This window comes from Chionomys nivalis, chromosome 13 (assembly GCF_950005125.1).
Source record: "Chionomys nivalis chromosome 13, mChiNiv1.1, whole genome shotgun sequence".
NCBI lineage: Eukaryota > Metazoa > Chordata > Mammalia > Rodentia > Cricetidae > Chionomys > Chionomys nivalis.
The window spans coordinates 47,744,029-47,762,850 of NC_080098.1; the positions used below are offsets into that span (position 1 = coordinate 47,744,029).

Here is an 18,822-nt window from a genome sequence, read left to right on the forward strand (position 1 = left end):
TTTAAAATTTTTTCAGTTAAAAACAAGAAAAAAATCACTTTTCATACAAAATAGGGAGCAATGTATTCTGATCTTCTATGATATTCTGCAACCTAAACCAACACATTTCTGACTCTGTTCCCCTTTCCATCTACCTCTTTAAATGCCCGAGTCAAGGCCTGCTTAGCCCACACCGTGTTTCCTGACTCAGAGTAATGATCCCAGGAACCCAAGCATGTGATTCCCCCATCACCTGTGAGACAAAGGGAGCATGCGCTGACGTCTTCAACCCCACTGTTTATCACACACACTGCAACCCCATGTACGAGGGGTCTCCTTTTACATTTAGCTATCTCCAAACTCCCGTCTTTGTCTCTCCGTCTCTGTCTCTCCCCTAACTCCAAATCTCAATATTATTACCTGTTTCATTTTTTTTTTTTTTTTTTTTTTTTTTTTTGGTTTTTCGAGACAGGGTTTCTCTGTGGCTTTGGAGCCTGTCCTGGAACTAGCTCTTGTAAACCAGGCTGGTCTCGAACTCACAGAGATCCGCCTGCCTCTGCCTCCCAAGTGCTGGGATTAAAGGCGTGCGCCACCACCGCCCGGCTACCTGTTTCATTTTTGTTGTCTGGGAAAATCAAGGGCAAGCTCCAAACCTGGCTAAGACTGCTGCTAGCTCCATCCTTCACGGTCGAGTGCCGGAGAAAACTAAAGAAACAGCTTAGTGTAGTGGCCATGGCCATCTTACCACAGCTGTTTCCCTTTCGTTCATCTGGGGACACCTCCTAAATGGCTGACCACTTCTACTGCCCCCATGCTACAGCAGCATCACACAAAGGCAGCTTTGAATAAGACTTTCAACTCTCTACCTTAGCAGTGGCAAAGCATAGCCAGCAAAACAGAACGCTTCTGAGTAACAGTATCAGTCCATGCAAATAACCTAAGATGTAATTTCCAGTCATCAGAAGAGGAAAGTGGATTATTGGCAAGTTATAGAAATAGTTTTTAAGACTTATTTATTTTATGTGTTTTGTTCACAGGTAGGTCTATTCACTATACTGGCAGCAGAGGTAAGAAGAGGATACTGGATCCCCTGAAACTATAGTTAGACATGGTTGTGAACCACCCACGTTGGTAATATGAAATGAATCCAAGTTCTCTGCAAGAAAAGTAAGAGCGTTTAACCTATGGCCCATCACTCCAGCCCCTTAAAGTGGGTATTTATACTTTATTCATTTTATTTTATATGTATGGGTGTTTTGCCTGAATATATGTCTGTGCACTGTGTACATGCAGTGCTGCTGGAGGTCAGAAAAGGGCATCAGATTCTCCAGAACTAGAATTACAGACAGTTGTGAAGCACCATGTGGGTACTGGAAACTGACCTGGGTTTTCTACAAAAGTAGCAAGTGCTCTTAACTGCTAAGCTATCTCTCTGGTTCCATTCAGTTCCTATCTTAATGTATGAACACCTATGCTTCTCATTCGAGAACCATTCCAATGGCTAATGTCTGAGCCTTAGAATAATGCTAAGACCCAACTCTAGCAATAAAGTGATGGTCAGCCCTGGCTTTACAAACAGTCTGCTCACAATCATAAAGTAAATCATTTGCACGCTCATTCCAGATAGACTTCTAAGCTTCTCAAGGCATTACCTCCATCTACAGAAAAATCTCTGCAAAGAACCTTGAGTCAATGGTTTTTGTTAAATACACTACTCAACACATAACTGAATACTTCATTAAAAATATTCATCACTGCCAGGCAGTGGTGGTGCATGCCTTTAATCCCAGCACTCGGGAGGCAGAAGCAGGCAGATCTCTGTGAGTTCGAGGCCAGCCTGGTCTATAAAAGTTAGTTCCAGGACAAGATCCAAAGCTACAGCAAACTCTATCTCAAAAGACAAAAAAAAAAAAAAAAAAAAAAGAATTCATCACTAGTATATACAGTTTAACAAAGTCAGAAATCTAAAGTCAGGATATTTTAAATATTTTTAAAGCTTAGATTAATAAAGTCATTGGTTATAAACTATGTAAGATTAGCATCAGAAAATTGAGTATTTTATAAACTGCACTACACTATAAACTGTAAATAATGAGATAGTGAAAGAGATAGCTAAGAAAAGTTAGCTAGTGACCTGCATGAAGAAAAGGTAATAGTATTTTTACATTGAATTTCTTTTATTGTTATTGTTCTGGGTTATTTTTGAAACAGGATATTGCTATGTAGCTCTGACTGGCCTCAATTAGATAGAAATCTACCTGCCTCTGCCTCCCAAGTGCTAGGATGAGGAGCACACATCACAACAGACTTCCACTGAATTTCATCAAGAAATCAAGGATTCAAAACCAAAACTTTTCTTTGTGTTTCTATGAACTCTACTTATAATTGAGAAGGTAGAAATTGGCCAAGCAGCTCTTAGTTGACAAGGCTGACCACAGTAAAAGATCTCCAACTTTAACTCTGCAGTGAAATGCATGCCAGTGTACCAATGGCCTTCTTACTCTCTCCCTCTCAAAAGTGAAAAACTTCTCATGAGAGTCACACATAAAGATTCCTGGAGGGAATTTTTTTTAATTTTAGACAACAAAAACTACTCTAGCAAAAGCTACTATTAATAGTAGATTTCCATACTGAATGGCTTTAAAACACTGACTCCAAGAGACCACATAGCATGAGGCAGACATAAGGCTGTGCAGATCTGCCTGAATCTCAATGTGGGCTCTACTACACACGTGCGAGGGGGTTTCCTTCTGCTTGTGTCTTCCTTCTCTAGTCTCTATCTTATGCTAAAGCACACAGCAGCCTCGTGCCAGTTCATTCATCTGTTACTTCTTAATCACAAGGAAATATCTTCATACACTGAGCTTCCCAGCAGTCCATCGCCCCGTCCTAAAAACCGTGTGTAAAGCCCCGACACTTAGCACTAGCCCAACCAGAAGGAACATGTGTCACGTTTCTCATTCCACGGCATATCGGAGTAATTGAAGTCAACTGCTTTCACAGATTTTCATACAATCAATCTATTCTCTGTTATTTTTTCCCTTAGGAGTTTCTTGCTTGCTTGTTTGTTTGTGGGAAAGTTTCTCCACGTAGCCCTGACTGTGCTGGAACTTGCTATTTATACCAGACTGGCCTAGAACTCACAAAGATTCACCAGCCTCTACCTTTTTACAACATTTACAAAAATTCCCCTCTTAGGAGCAGTGGGATTAAAGGCATGCATCACCACACCCAGCTTACTCTGCGTCTTAATATATTATATAGGTAAGCTTGATATGTTTCGTGTAGAGTGACATCATCACAAGCCGGTGAAGGAAACTGAGATAAGCAAGCAGTCAACATTTGCTGTTGCCACTGTTTTTACATAACTTTGTATAACAGATATTACTTCAGTCAACCTCAATTCAAACACAAAAAATTCACTTTAGGATTTTTTTTTTAATAATTTTCTAATCAGTAATGTGATCCTTGGATCTTGGATGTACTTTTTAAGCAAATATTTTAAAAGTGTTCCCAGAACCAATTAAGACAAACAGAAATACACCCATTTAAAACCTCAGTACTAGCCGGGCAGTGGTGGCGCACGCCTTTAATCCCAGCACTTGGGAGGCAGAGGCAGGCGGATCTCTGTGAGTTCGAGGCCAGCCTGGTCTACAAGAGCTAGTTCCAGGATAGGCTCCAAAACCACAGAGAAACCCTGTCTCGAAAAACCAAAAAAAAATAAAATAAAATAAATAAATAAAAAAATAAAACCTCAGTACTCCCTCAGAAAGCTGAGGAAGGAGTATCTCTGAGAGTTTAAGGCCAGTCTGAGCTATAGAGTAAGGAAAGGGAAAAAAGATAAGATGCCTATTGTTAACTAAAGCAGCTTTGCTTGGCATATCAGGTCACTTGCTTCTAACACTCCATGTGTGAAAACATCACAACTTATTATAAATGAAGACACTGAAAATAATTTAGCAAGATCTCCAAAAGAAATAATTCAGAAACAATAACCAGAACCTTACCAGGGGAAAAGCTCAGCCTATAGAAATCTCCTAGAATGTGTTCTTGGAACGGAGGCATTCAAACCACATTTCTACGTGATTTTGAGACAGTAAGTGATTGTACGTACAGTCTGCAGCATTTAAGTCATGCTGAAGTGAGGACAATGAGCGGTGTATAAGATGTAAACACATGGAATTAATACAAGTATATCAGTAATATACTACATTATTAAGAAAATAAATTTCATTTTCAAATATTTTTTAGTTCTCCCTTTTAAAATATTCCCAAATAAGAAATGAAAATTAAGGCTCAGTGAGTAGATGAGACCACACACTGAGCCAGGGAACCTGAGCTCCAGCTCCAGTTCCCACACTGTGCAGAGAGAGCTAATACCAGAAACTTTCCTCTGGCCTCTGCATGAGTGTCCTAGAATGCATACATGCAAAATAAATAGATGTAATTTTTTTTAAAAATTCAAATTAAATCTGTATACTAAAGAGTAAACTGTTTTGTTTAGTCTTGTTTTGTAATAAAGTCTTACCAACTAGCCACAGGTAACCTGAATATCCTGCTATAATAGACTAGGCTGACCTTGAACTCAGGCAATCCTACTACCTCTGTCTCCCAAGAGCTGGAATTATAAGACTATCATGCTCAAAAAGTGAAGATTCTTATTTAAACATATAGGACTATTATGCTATATAGAGACTGCTTTCACTGGACCACATTTAAACTGCCAATGGATTAAACTGTAAATTAAATACAGTGGATATTCCTATCACCGCAGAAGTCAGTACTTAACATTTTATAATTTCCTGAAAGGCAGCCTTCTTATCAAACTATACCATCAGAACATATTAAGCAAGCTCAAGCTAAATTATACTAAGACTTAATATCAAATATAAAGTAGTTAATTCTGAAAATGCATTTTTAACTGGGGACAGGCTTGAGATTTTAAAAGCCTCCCACCCTCCCCAATATGCTCTCTCAACCTCCTGCATTTGAGACAAGAGCTCCCCGATGCTGCTACTGCCATGCCTTTGCTCCACCATTATGGACTTTAACCCTCTGGAACAATAAACTCAATTAAACACTCTCTTTTATAAGTTGCCTTGATCATGGTTACTTCTAATCCAGTCTTTGCTGGTAAGTAATTGGTTGTGAGGGATCCATAAAGATATTCTACCACAGGAGAAAACTCCTAAAGACGTCTAAAATCCAGAGGTGTTCCAAGTTCATATACGATGGTTCAAAGCCCTATCTGTCTCATTGGGCTCTGGACCCCTTCACAAGAAGCATGCAAACAAGGTGAGGCTCCAGTTGAAGACTTTGAAGGTTCCCAACCTCACCGAGGTCACTGTTATGGTTCCTACTTACATAAGTTTGGGCAAGCATAAGAGAGTGGAATATCCAAGCTTCAGCAAGCCACGTAGGCTCTGGAACTAGGCCCAGGAATGGAGTGAGGCCATTTTCCATTGGAGATTAGGACATAAGAGATTAGGCTGTGGCCAGTGTTGGAATGGTTCTAGCCACCTGCTACCACCCGGTGTTCCATCTAATTCACTGGAACCATTAGTCCAAATAAACTCCTTCACAAGTTGCCTTAGTCAGGATGTTTTATCACAACAGAAAAGAACTGAGACAGGGTGATCTGACAAACCACCAGTTTCTTCAGAAACACAAAGCCAGAGAGAACTGCCACAAATACTCGAATACTAACGCAACTTAACAAATAGATGCAAAGTGGGCCCTGGAACAGACCCCGAAACAGAAACAGGAAAAATAGGGAAAAGCTGAACAAGTCAAGCCAGATACACAGTTTAGACAGCAGTATCACAAAGGTGATAATATTCTGGCTTACTTATTAAAGTATAGTCATGTATCGTGTTCATATCAGAGGCTGGGTAAAGGACTTACGTGAACTTTCTATAGCTTTTCATTTCAAAATACAAAATATTTTAAGGTTACTTTAAAATATAATACCAGGGCAGGTGAGATGGCTCAGTGGATAAGGGCACCTGTCATTAAGCCTGACGTCATATAGGGTGGCACAAAGGAAAAGAGATGGAATCCCCTCCTGCAACTGTCCTTTGGCCTCCAGCTGTGTACACATGTGCACACACATATACACACACACAAAATAAAACGTAATATAAGTAAACAAAAATGAAAGGCAAAAATATGATAACCAGTTTATCTAATAATAAATAGTAGCCATTTAGTCCTACCTTCAAATCATTAAGTTACTCCAAAATACCATTAAATTGCTGGGGCTAGACTACCTGTCTCCAAAATCTGAAACTCTAAAATTTAATCAATAAAATACATTATGGACCAGTCTCATTACCTGTAATTTTATAGCCATAGGCAGCCAGCTGTCCAGCCATGTATTCTCCATCTGAATTATTATGTGAGCAGCCCCATGTTCGAATCCAAATTTTCTGTATGCCTGGAATAGTGCTGTTAAGTAATCAATTAAAACAAAGTAAGTATCTTTACATGATTTTTAAAATAAAAGCCACTAGATGACTTCAGGGCACATTACAAAAAAAAAAAAAAACCCACACTAGAATCAATTTATAAGCTAGATACAAAATGCATCAATTTAATTTAAAATCTGCTGTTACAACAAAACTCTAAAATCAAAGGACAGTGAACTGGCCCTGCAAATAAAGTTGCTGCTGCACAAGCCTGGCAACTAGAGCTTGATCCCTGGAAACAAGGTAAAAGCAGAAGGAGAGAACTCCCCAACAGAGTTGTTCTCTGACTTCACAGGTTTATCATGGCACTCACGGGCACACTCTGTGCTGACTAGTCTTTTGTCAACTTGACACAGCTAGAGTCGTCTGAAAGAAGGGAACCTCAACTGAAGAAACGCCTCCCTAAGATCTGGCTGTAAGACATTTTCTCGTTCAGTGAGGACCAGTGACATGGAAATGTAAACCCAATAAACCTTTCCTCCCCAAGTTGCCTTTTGGTCCTAATATTTTGTCACAGCAACAGAAATCCTAACTAAGACACACTTATACACATTATGCAAAGACACAGTAGTAATAAGCAAAATGTTTGAAAACTAAAATATAGATAAAATAACTACAGAATCACAAGAAGAATCTCTGTATTTAAGAAATGTTCTTTTGCATCTCTTGTCAGCAAATTATAATACTGGGAATGGGTTATCTCTAATTGAGCTGTTGGCCAAAGGGATCCCATGGGAACCTCCAAACAACCCAGGCTGTTAGTTGCCCAGACTAGAGTACTGTACTGTGGATTGCTCTCCACAAGCCTATAGTAAGGCCCCATTGCTGAACTCACCTACGCAACTCACTGACCATGGAGAAGCAGAGCTGGTGCTTACCCTGCCTGCACCCTACTGACTAGTGCTCACGTCCTGGAAGGTACTCTGCATGCTACTAAAGGAAAATGCAAACACTAATGCAGCTACAAACTTCAGTCTACAATGGTGACTGCATACAAGATGCACTAGTGCAACAGGGGCACAGGTTTATGAGAGAAACCAGCTAATATCTGCTTGGATTTATGGCCCACTCCATGAGTCAAACCTGTCCCCTACACTGCTCAGGTGGCCAAGAACCAGGGAATAGATAGGCCAGGGACCTAGTATAAAACCAATACTACTGTTCTACTAAAAAAAAAAAAAAAAAAAAAAAATAGCAATAAAATGACTACTAATGACATTCTGTTGTACTCATAGATCAGAATCCTTTTGTTTTATCTTACTACATTTTATTTTATCATCCCTTAGAAGCCTGTTTGTTTTCTAATAATAGGCATATGGGAGGGGAGTTGGGGAAGAACTGGGAGAAATAGACGGAGGAGAAACCATAATCATAATATATTACGTGGAGAAAACATTTTAATTAAAAGGGGAAAAATAAAATGGCAAATAAAAAACAATTGTTTAATTAAAAATAAATAACATCCTTTTGAACTCAGAAGATTCAACAAGTAAAGGTATCTGCCACCAGGCCTGATGACCTGAATTTGACACATTAGAGAAAGAGAACTAACTCCAAGTTGACCTCTGACCCTCACTCACATGCTTCAGCCATGTATTTGTACACACTCACACATGATAAATAAATAAAATGCAACTTTAAATAATTCTAAATACAAATAAAGAATGCCCTTTCACGCCAGGTGGCACACACCTGTAATCCCTGCACTCAGGAAAGAAAAGTAGGAGGACATAAAGTTCAGGGCCATCACTGGACCAAGCTACAAGAGATCTTGCCTCAAAAACAGTTTTTCTCTAGATTGTAGATTTAACTCCTACTAACATACCTGATGTGAAGATCTTTAACACATAAATGATTGCACAGAAAATAGCAGTGGAAGCAATAACACCCAGAGAAGAGGTAAAGGCTGCAGAGATGGTAAAGGCATTAACGTGCTGCCCTGCAAGGATGAGGACCTGAGTTTGGCCTCCCAGCACCCAGAAAAAAGTCAGGCAAAACAGCAGGCCTCTGTAAGCCCAGTGGTTGTCAGGGGAGAAGACAGGAGAATCACTGGAGCACACTGGCCAGCCCAGCCTAGCCAAATCAATAGCTCCAAATCTAGTGAGTCCCTGTCTCAAGAAATAAGGTGGAAGCAATCAAGGAAGACACCTGATATGACCTGTAACATAAGTATGTACACACACACACAATACACATGAATATATACAATACACACACACACACAGGCACCTGCACACTCTCATGATCATATACACACACATACAATACAAAAAATATGTAAATAAAAAATAAAAGTCTGACAACCTGCTGATTCAGACTCTTAAACACTAGTTGAAATCCTTATCCATTAAAATGTACAGATTAAAAATAATCAAAATTGAAAACTCTACGATTAAAGTTACTGCATTCACAGGTTTCTAAACAATTTAGGAAGGAAAAATTCTCCCTTAGATTGCCCTAATAATTTATAAGTAAACAGAAATGACAATAGACATAATTGAGATAAATGTGACTAACTTAACTAAAACACAAGCACATTCTAAATGCTCAGGCTTGAAAAGCTCAATAATCTAAACAAAGTCATCATTAAACCTACCACACTTACCAGATAAACAATTATGAGCTAATTCTAACAGTACAACTATGTGACTGTTTCCCACCACAATAGTATAAAAAGGACAATGATTTTTTTGTGTCCAGTACCTTTGTCCAATTCCTGAATATTCACTAATATGGTAAGAAAAATCATATGTCCAAAATACCACTGTAGCATAAGAATCACAAATCTCAATAAAGTTTAAATCTGCAATTACAGAAGACTTAAACCGACTATAGTCAAATCAAATGACTCCTAGTGTCCTAGCCCGTTCCTTCAAAGAGCATACAATCTGGACTTTTGTTTTTAATTAATTCTTGGAAAATTCCTAATTTAGGTCATGTTCATCCTCCTAACTCCTCCTAGATCCACTCTCCATTCCCTGGGTATTTCCTTTTTTAACCTATTTCTTACCAGGTTTGAAACCACTCAACTTTTTAAACCTATTTCCTACTATAAATACAAATATCCTAAAACTGAAGCTACTCCATGTATGGTGTAGGCCAGCTGTGCCAGTCTCTTCCCTGGATGAACATAGAGGCAATTCTGAGATGCTTACCTATCACTTGGTGGCCTGGGCTCCTCTTCCAAATATTTTTGGGTATTCCGCCTTCGTACTTTAGGAAACACATGCTTTCTTGAGAAATGTCTGTCTTGTGGCTTGGGATCTTCCTGTGACATGATGTCTTCTATGTCATCCAGGAGAGCATCACAGGATGCAGAAGGCATCTTCTGTACCACATAAAAAAAGTTACAAATAGCTCAGGTTTTTTTTTTTTTTTTTTTGGTTTTTCGAGACAGGGTTTCTCTGTGGTTTTGGAGCCTGTCCTGGAACTAGCTCTTGTAGACCAGGCTGGTCTCGAACTCACAGAGATCCGCCTGCCTCTGCCTCCCAAGTGCTGGGATTAAAGGCGTGCGCCACCACCGCCCGGCCAAATAGCTCAGGTTTAACAACATCTGCTTAACATTGTGCTGGTACCCAATTCTCACCAAGCTTGAATCTAAACCAACTCTTTAAAGCCTAAGTTCACAGAAAACGTAGGAGGATAAACCCAAAAAACAATTATGCAAATCCTGCTGATAGTAGACTATCCCATGATTGACTAAATAAATAGATAATGCTTGATAATGTTAAACTTACCTAGTCTTTCCAAACTACAAGAGGAAATTCTTATATATTATATATAATGGAATCTGTGATAAAAACCTTAAACTCTTGAGTTTCTTCTACCACTATTATCCTTCACTATAACGGTGAGAAAGCCTAAGACCAGCGAGCACCTCTGCACATTACTAAGAACTACTGAAGGATGGTGAATGATTAAATGTCATATTAAAAGTCAAAGTTCCAAAAAAAAAAAATTATACAGTGGTTAAGAGCATTGCCTGCTCTTCCAAAGGTCCTGAGTTCAATTCCCAGCAACCACATGGTGGCTCACAACCATCTGTAATAAGGTCTGGTGCCCTCTTCTGGCCTTTGGCATACACACAGATAGACTATTGTATACATAATAAATAATAAATAAATATTTTTAAAAATTATACAATGTTTACATCAGGTCCACTGGAGGGAATTTAAATAACAAAACAAAAATTAAAAACAGGGATAAAATGAGTCAATACTAAACAACATGGTTACTGAGTTAGGCACCACTGCCAAACACACAAAGCTAGTGTCCATTGAAGCTAAAGAATTTGTACATTGATAAAGTTAGAATCAGAGTCTAGACCTTCTCTCAATAATGGAAAAGCATAAACCATGTAAGAGTCTAGTATAATACTGAGAAGTAAACATCCCAAAAAACTGAAGATTCATTTAAGAAAATGCCAATAAAAACAGGATCAAATGTTCAACTACACAAACAATAAGTACTCAAACAATAAGTTACCTACCATTATCTTGATGAGAAGTTAGACTAGCCAAATCCTTGTGGCTCCCTAAAAGCATGGCACAGCTAGTACAGTTTTCTGTGGAACCACTGCCAATACATCTCAAGCTATGCAACACTCACATCTTTCGTCCAGTAACTCGATCACTTTAAGTAGTCTAATCAATGTAATATGATACAGACATTCTCAAGTCTGACTCTGTATCATAATCAGTTTCACAGTCTTATTTATCTCTATGAACAAGCTAAAGTTTTTATATCAGACAAACTGATAGATTAAAAAAAGACTTAAATTCTCAAAAATACTTAAGTACCACAGAAATTAATTTTAGGGGGGAAAGGTAATAGTTACATAAGACAAAGATCTCTTAAAAACTCTTCTCAAAGGCACAAGAAGTCAAGTTTCAGAGAGGGATAAAGACAGAAAGGACAGACTATGATAGAGTAGTGAATTGGTCAGGAACTTCTCATAATACCAAATACCCAGAACCATGAATTTTCAGTAGCTCATTCTGAATCCCCGAGGAGCTTCTGGAAATTACTACCAACAAGATGGGTTCAATGGGGGAGAGGAATGAAAGAAAGAAGAAGAGAGAAAATGACCAACACAACAACGAAACCCTAGGCCAGCTGAACCTAGGAACGGAACCTGAGCATCAATCAATAGATTAAACTCCCAGCAATTCTCTCCTATGTTCAGCCAAGAACACAACCCAATGTGCCGCATTAGCACTTTCCACAGTGAGATCTCCAACAGCAGCAATAGCGTTGGGTGGAACCTGAACGAAATGAAGTCTATGCCTTCACCACAGACACGCTGAATCAGTTATTCTGAGTGAAGCCAGGCTCAACAAACCCTCCAAATAATTTTGTTTGTTAGTCATTGTTCTAGAGTTACTACTTCATAAAGACTGACAAGAAGGAATATCAGACATTACTGAATCAAATAATTTTGGGGGCTTTTTTTTAATCAAATGATTTTTCACATAAGTATAAGAAAAATTTAATGGAAGAAATAAAAGCCTTTTCAACAAATGATATTAGAACAACAACTAGATAGCCAAACAAAAAAATGGAGCTGGAGCCCCATCTCACATCATACTCAAAAATCAACTCAAACAGGGCTACAGACGTAAGCTTAGGAGACCTGACACTACGAAACTCTTATAACTCACTCAGTATAAATCTGCCAACATTAGACACCGGTTGCTTAGTTATGACACCAAAAGCACGAGCAATACAAGAAAGCAACAGATTAGATTTCATCACAATTAAAATGTGTGAGTCAGGCACAGTGGCACATTCCTGTATTCCCAGCACTTGGGAAGAAGAGGCAGGAGGATGAGGAGTTCAAAGCTGTCCTCAAAAACAGATCAAAATTGAAACTAACCTGAGTTCCTGAGTTATGTGAAACCTGTTTCCCCGGGGGGGGGGGGGGATCAATTTTCATGCTTCAAGAACAACATGGAGGTCATGAAAAGACAGCCCATGCGGTAGGAGAAAACAGCAAGTCATATAATATGATAAGGGCCTAGTATCAAAGTAAATAAAGAACTCAAAACTACAAACAACCCAAATTAAAATATGGGAAAGGGATCTGAACAGACATATTTTCAAAGGAGATATATAAGTACCTGGTAAACACGTGAGATCTGTAAATAAAATGAGCCATAAGGGAAAGGCCATTCAAACCTACAAAGATACAGTTCATTGGGACAGCCAGAATCACAAAGACAGGTAATCAGGTTAACAGCAGTGAATCACATTGCACAGAAAAAAATCTTAATAACCAGGCCTGGCATGGTGCTGCACATCTTTAATACCAGCACTTGGGGGCTTAGTCTACACAGATAGCTCCAGGCTAGACAGGAATACACACTAAGACAATGTCACACACACACACACAAATTAAAAGAAATAAAATAATCCAGTTAGAAGAGATATAGAAACAAGCCTCAAGAATGCCATATTTGGGCTGGAGAGATGGTTCAGTAGTTAAGAGCAATGACTGCTCTTCCAGAAGACTTGAGTTCAATTCCCAGCGCCCATGTGGCAGGTCACAACTGTCTCTAACTCCAGGACCTGACACCCACACAAAGGCATACATATAGGCAAAACACCAAGACATATAAAATAAAAAATAAATTATTTTTTAAAAAGTCGAATTTAATATTGGAGAATTAGGATATAACAAAGATTAAGCAACAGTCAAACCAAAAAAAAAAAAAATTAGATGTGTCACTGACAGCAAAGAGCACATGTCCATGCTACTTAATGAAAACGAAAGATTAAAGAAGAAATGCAAAGAAAGTCTAAGAAATTATTAAGAAATAGGACATCTTCAATCACTCAAATGATTTAAAATAAACCAATACCTTGATTATCAGAAATTGGCCTCAAGTCGTCCTGAAAGATGAATCTGGAAAATTAAAATTAATTAGAAAATGGAAGTATCCTGTAACTCCCAAAACCACTCTAAGGCCTCTTTACATTTACCTAAAAAAAAAAAAAAAAATTGGGCCACATCTGGCCACAGTGAAAACTGCTTAGCCCGCACTGTAACACCACAGCTCAGTGAAATTCACCAAGTAAGACACAAGTGTTCTCGTGAAGACACAGGAAAGTCTTCTAAGCACAGGGACGGAAGGGGGGGGGGGGGGGGCTCAAGTCACCTGTGCCTGTGCTCAACTTCAGTGTAAAACCCTCTTTTGCTCAGCCTGATCACCGAGCACAAGTCCATTCCCGAGAAAAGTGAGGGAAGAAACGAGGCTAGGCCGGACTGTAACTCCCAGACTACGCCAGCATCACCCGAGGCCACAGGGGCCTCTCGGGGCAGCGCTCCAGTCTCCGAGTCCCCATCCCAGCTGCCAGATGTTTCTCAAACTGCGAAAACAAGCGAGCGATCGGCCCTAGGAGGAAAATCTGCGGAAACGAAACTCCGCCCAAAAAGCAGCGCGGCCCACAGTCGCTCGACATCGGTACAAGTTGCCCTCGTGTCCACAAGTCCGGAAACTCACCTGTCCAAAGTGAGAGAAAAACCACACGCCTCTGTCAGGAAACTGCACAGACTTCAGATGGAGCGCGCCATGACACTTGTGTCCCGCCAGGCTTATTTACGCATGCTCGGCGACGGTAGCCGGGAGAAGTCAAAATCCGCCATTGTTTCAAGTTTGCGTAGGATTTTAATTTTATACTTGTTGTTAAATTTTTCTGCAAAATAAGACAAAAAATAAACTCTTCCATCATTATGTTCTCATTACGTCTTACCAAATAACTTCTGCTGAGTCCTTATAATCTCTTCCGGACATCTAAGAGATTAACACGAACATCTCGCCGTTTATTATTACTATTCCTAGTTCAGAAAAAGGAACTCGAGAATGTAAATACTTCCCAGAGTAATTACTCCCGGAGGAAATCTTTTCGTTACATTTTACCAGTTTGACTCCTTTATCTGTCTGTCTGTCTGTCTCGATCTCGATCTCCTTTGAGACAGCCTCTATGTATTCCTGACTGCCCTGGCACTCCCTATATGGACCGGGTTGGCCTCGAACTCACATAAATCATCTTGCCTCTGCCTCCCAAATGTGAGCATTAAAGGCATGCACAACGATGCCCACCTAATTCCCTCCTTTTCCTTAGAAAAGAATAGACAAGGAATGTTTAGTCTATTGAATAAGAATAGAAATCATTTAACACTGATGTCTGCTTTTAAGGAAATTGAGGGGTTCTTTTTTTCTTTTTCTTTTTTTCCCCCTTGATTTCTTAAAAAAAAAAAAAAAAGAAAGAAAGATTTTGCTTAGGTAAGCCAGGCTACCTCAGGCTCTTGATTCTCCGGCCTGCATCTGCCTCCTTCTGCTGAAACTACAGTAGTGACCCACTGACCCAATGCACTAGGCTTGGAGTTCTGCTTCTACAGAGACAATTAAGCCTAGGCAGTCTGGTTTCATTTAATAATTTCATAAAAATACTTAGAAATAAAATGCAATACTTTCTTTACCAGTAACGCATAATTTCAAATAGAGCAAAAAGTAAAGAATGATATGAAAAATATGGAATAAAATCTTTATATCTTCAGAAAGATGCTAGAGGGTGAGTGGCTTCGGTTTGGTTGGTTTGAGGTTTTGACAGTCCATGCATCGGGACTAAGCAAAAGCTGCACCGCTGAACCCAAGCTACATTGCCTTGTTTTTCATATTAGTCCACAGAGAATATTGAAGGAAAAAGAAAGAACGTGAGGGATAACCAAGCCAGTGAGTTCTTATTACCCTCAATGGACAAAGAAAGAGTAAATCCAGAAATTATACAAATTTAGAAACAAATATAGCATCATCTATTGGATTAATTAATTTAAGCCAATCAATGACCTTTTCATGAAATAAACAATTCGTGTATTTAATTTGCTCTTCGAAAATCAGAAATGCATATGAATTTTTAATGCAGAAATTAGATAAACATAACAGTGGCAGACTTAAGGCAAGTTAATCTATCTGTTAGGTTAACAGGAACGTGTAGGTGCTCTTAGTTTGTGATGTTCGGGAAGCCACCAGGCATCGGGAAAATATGCTATGATTTATATTGACTTTCAACAGCCTATGCTCAAAATATAGCTCCAGTTTCTTAAGCAACAAGGGGATGGGTTAGCACACAAGAATCAATGTTAGGTGCAGGAACTGAGATCAGATATGAGAAATTGTTGACAGAATAGGAAAAAACCCTGACTGAAAACCATATATCAACAGGAAATTTTGAAGGAAGTTTTTTTTCTCAAAAGTTGGATGGACCCAATAGAAAAAGTGATTGTAGGAACAAAAACACAAGGAATACTATATCAACGTCAAAAGAAAGACTGCTTCAAGTGGGTGAGTCTTCCATGCAGAAGGTAAGAGAGAGACACTGAAGTTCATAAATAATGATAGACAATATATGAAACCACCTAATTATCTCTAGAGGGATGCTGAAAGGTCATCTTACAAAGTAACCACTAGGGGTCAGACTGCTGTACTTCTGACACCAGATATTCTGGTCTATCATTTCACATAAATATGGTTGCTTGAATTCCATAATTAATTTTCTCTTTCCATTCTCCCACTCTCAGTACAAGTGGTTGAGAGGCTATACAAGTGGCCTGTAATGCTAGTCAGAACAATGAGAACACCACAGTCTCTTGCTGTAGAGCAGGTAACCCACACTGAGCCCAGAATTCTGGGCTTTGTCATTTGCAAGAATCTGAGGCTGAATCTTCCAGGGCTACCACAAAGTGAGTGAGTGAATGAATGAATGAATGAATGAATGAAGTGAAAAACCCTGCCCATGACAAGGCTGTTTCAAAGGAAAACATTAGTTACCTACGAAGAGAGAAAAGATCAGTAAATTCTAAAGACAATGTTAAGACCCCTGCTACCCAACATACCCAGCACTGTATTTATTTCTAAGTTGTTCAATTTTGTACGCAAGTAAATCTCTATATTTTCTCTTAAAACAACCCAAATTCATTTCTATCTGTTGCAACCAAAACAGTTCTTTCCATTGTTGTGGTTGTGGTTGTTGTTGATGATGATGATGTTTTGGCTTTGGTTTTGGTTTTAATTTTATTGAGTCAGGTTCTGCTGGCTCCAAGCCTACTGTGTAGCTAAGAATGAACTCAAATGTCTGATTCTCCTGCCTCCACCTTCCAAATGCTACTCTAAAAAGCATATAGCAAAACATACTATTTTTATTGTCATATAGTTTCCCAATGATTAAAAATATTAACTCACAGACATTGTATAACATTCTCATGGTTTATAAATATTAGTGGGAGACATGATGTTTTCTCCATCCTTCTAATGCAAGACCTAATGCTAACACATTTGTTTTGGGGGGGAATATAGCTCCGTGTTAGAGCCCTTGTCTTGCATGTCAAAGACCTTAGGTTGGCTCTCCACTGCTGTAAGCACTAATAATAATGATAGATCTGTCCTTACAAGAACTGAGTTACATAATCTTCACTGCAAGGATTCAATACACTAAGGACTAGTCTACGTGCTCAGGAGAAGAAACAGCAAAGCTCCCTCCTTTTTAAGAGAGTAGCAGATACAGATAAAACATAATAAATACAGTCAGGCATAGTGGCACTCTGCTTTAACCCAGCATTTGGGAGGTAGAGGCAGAGGGATCTCTGAGTTCCATGCCCGCCTGGTCTACATAGTGAGTTTCAGTTCAGCCAAAGATACATAGTGAAATCCTGCCTAAATAAATAATGCAAAACAAGAAAAGAAAATACATCTGACTCCTGATCAGGAAAGTGCACACACACACACACACACACACACACACACACACACACACACAATGTTATAAAATTATTAAACTCTCTCTCTTTCTTCCTTCCTTTCTTCCTTCCTTTCCTTTTTTAACAATGCTTCACTGTATAACGCTGACTGGCCTGTAACTCACTCTGTAAACCTGGATGGTCTCACAATTACAAAACTATATCTCTGCCTACCTCTGCCTTCCTAGTGCTAGAATCAAAAGCATGTCCCTGGCCTGTATTGTATTCATAATGAAGACAAAGATAGCCAAATAAGGATGACATCAGATTAAGGAGCATCAAAAATCAGAGCTTTAGATTTTTTTTTACTGTGTGCACATGTGTATGTGAGACAGACAGACAGACAGACAAAGACTTGCATGTTAGAAAACTTTGTTTCCATCTTACATGTGTCCTGGGGATGGAATTTGAATTTCCAGGCATATGCTGCAAACACCATAACCAACTGAGCCATCTTGCTAGCCCAGGACTTGAGATTTTTAAAGAAGTTTAAAGAGCCTTTTAAAGAAGCTAAAAGAAAAAGGATTTTACTGAGTCCATGGCACACCTTTAATCCCAGGTCTTTAGAGGCAGAGGCTGGTGAATCTTGTGAGTTCAAGGCCAGCCTGGTCTACACAGTGAGTTCAAAGCCTGCCAGGAAGAAGAATGACATTTCCATGAACAGAAAAATAAGGGGAGGAAAGGGCTACAGATAGAGAAAAATATGGGAGAAGAAAAGAAAGATAAAGAATACAGAGTCGTATCTACCTTCCACCCCCCATACAATTGATAAGTTGTTTCATAAAAAGTGCTCAGACGTATACATATGAAATGTCATAAATGTGTTAGCCTTCCTACCAAATATTAATGACATTTGAATGGAGAGTAATAGAAAATCCTTGTTCTCTTTAAATGGGATAAGTTACTTTTTTTGTTTTGTTTTTCAAGGCAGGGTTTCTCTATAGCTTTGGAGCCTGTCCTGGAACTAGCTCTTGTAGACCAGGCTGGCCTCGAACTCAAGAGAGATCCGCCTGCCTCTGCCTTCTGAGTGCTGGAATTAAAGGTATGTGCCACTGCCCAGCTCTAAAGTAATTTTTAGTTACTGTTTGAGAATTTCATTTATACAAGCATATTCTATGTTTTGATAAAATCCACCCCAGCTCCTCTCATACACCCTCACCACTTTTCCCTCCCAAGAGTTTTATACTTAATTTTTTAATATTTTTTATATTTTAATTTTTTAAACTTTTTATCTGGAAACAATTTCAAACTCCTTTTTCTTTTTGAGACATGGTTTCTCTTTATAGTCCTGGGTGTTCTGGAACTTGCCATGTAAGACCAGGCTGACCTCAAAGTCACAGAGATTTACCTGCCTCTGCCAATCAAGTTCTTAGATTAAAGACATTTACCATCAAACCCAGCTAATTTCACACTTCTTCAAAGTTGCCAAAATATTGTAATTGATACATATATAAATCTTCATCCCCAGATAATAATGCTTCATTGGACCAAAGAACAGTGATCATAGGCAGGAAACTACCATGGACATGATGCCATTCTAACTGCAGCAACCCTGGGAAAGTCTGTATTTTCTTATCTTCC

The 18,822-nt window shown here is 38.9% G+C and overlaps 1 protein-coding gene across 3 annotated transcripts in view; it reads right to left on the reverse strand.

Moving 5' to 3' along the window:
* Cdkal1 (CDK5 regulatory subunit associated protein 1 like 1) overlaps nucleotides 1–14,049 on the reverse strand; it is a 633,981-nt gene extending 619,932 nt beyond the window's left edge. For 2 of the 3 annotated variants that reach the window (XM_057788042.1, XM_057788044.1), the window contains exons 1-4: nucleotides 13,949–14,049; nucleotides 13,307–13,350; nucleotides 9,602–9,774; nucleotides 6,314–6,426 (exon numbers count right to left, since the gene is read on the reverse strand). In XM_057788042.1, coding sequence (XP_057644025.1) covers nucleotides 6,314–6,426; nucleotides 9,602–9,771 — 283 coding nt within the window. In that variant the 5' untranslated portion in view covers nucleotides 9,772–9,774; nucleotides 13,307–13,350; nucleotides 13,949–14,049. The remainder of the gene's footprint in view (nucleotides 1–6,313; nucleotides 6,427–9,601; nucleotides 9,775–13,306; nucleotides 13,351–13,948) is intronic. The other variant, XM_057788043.1, reaches the window with a different exon arrangement.
* Nucleotides 14,050–18,822: the final 4,773 nt, after the last annotated feature.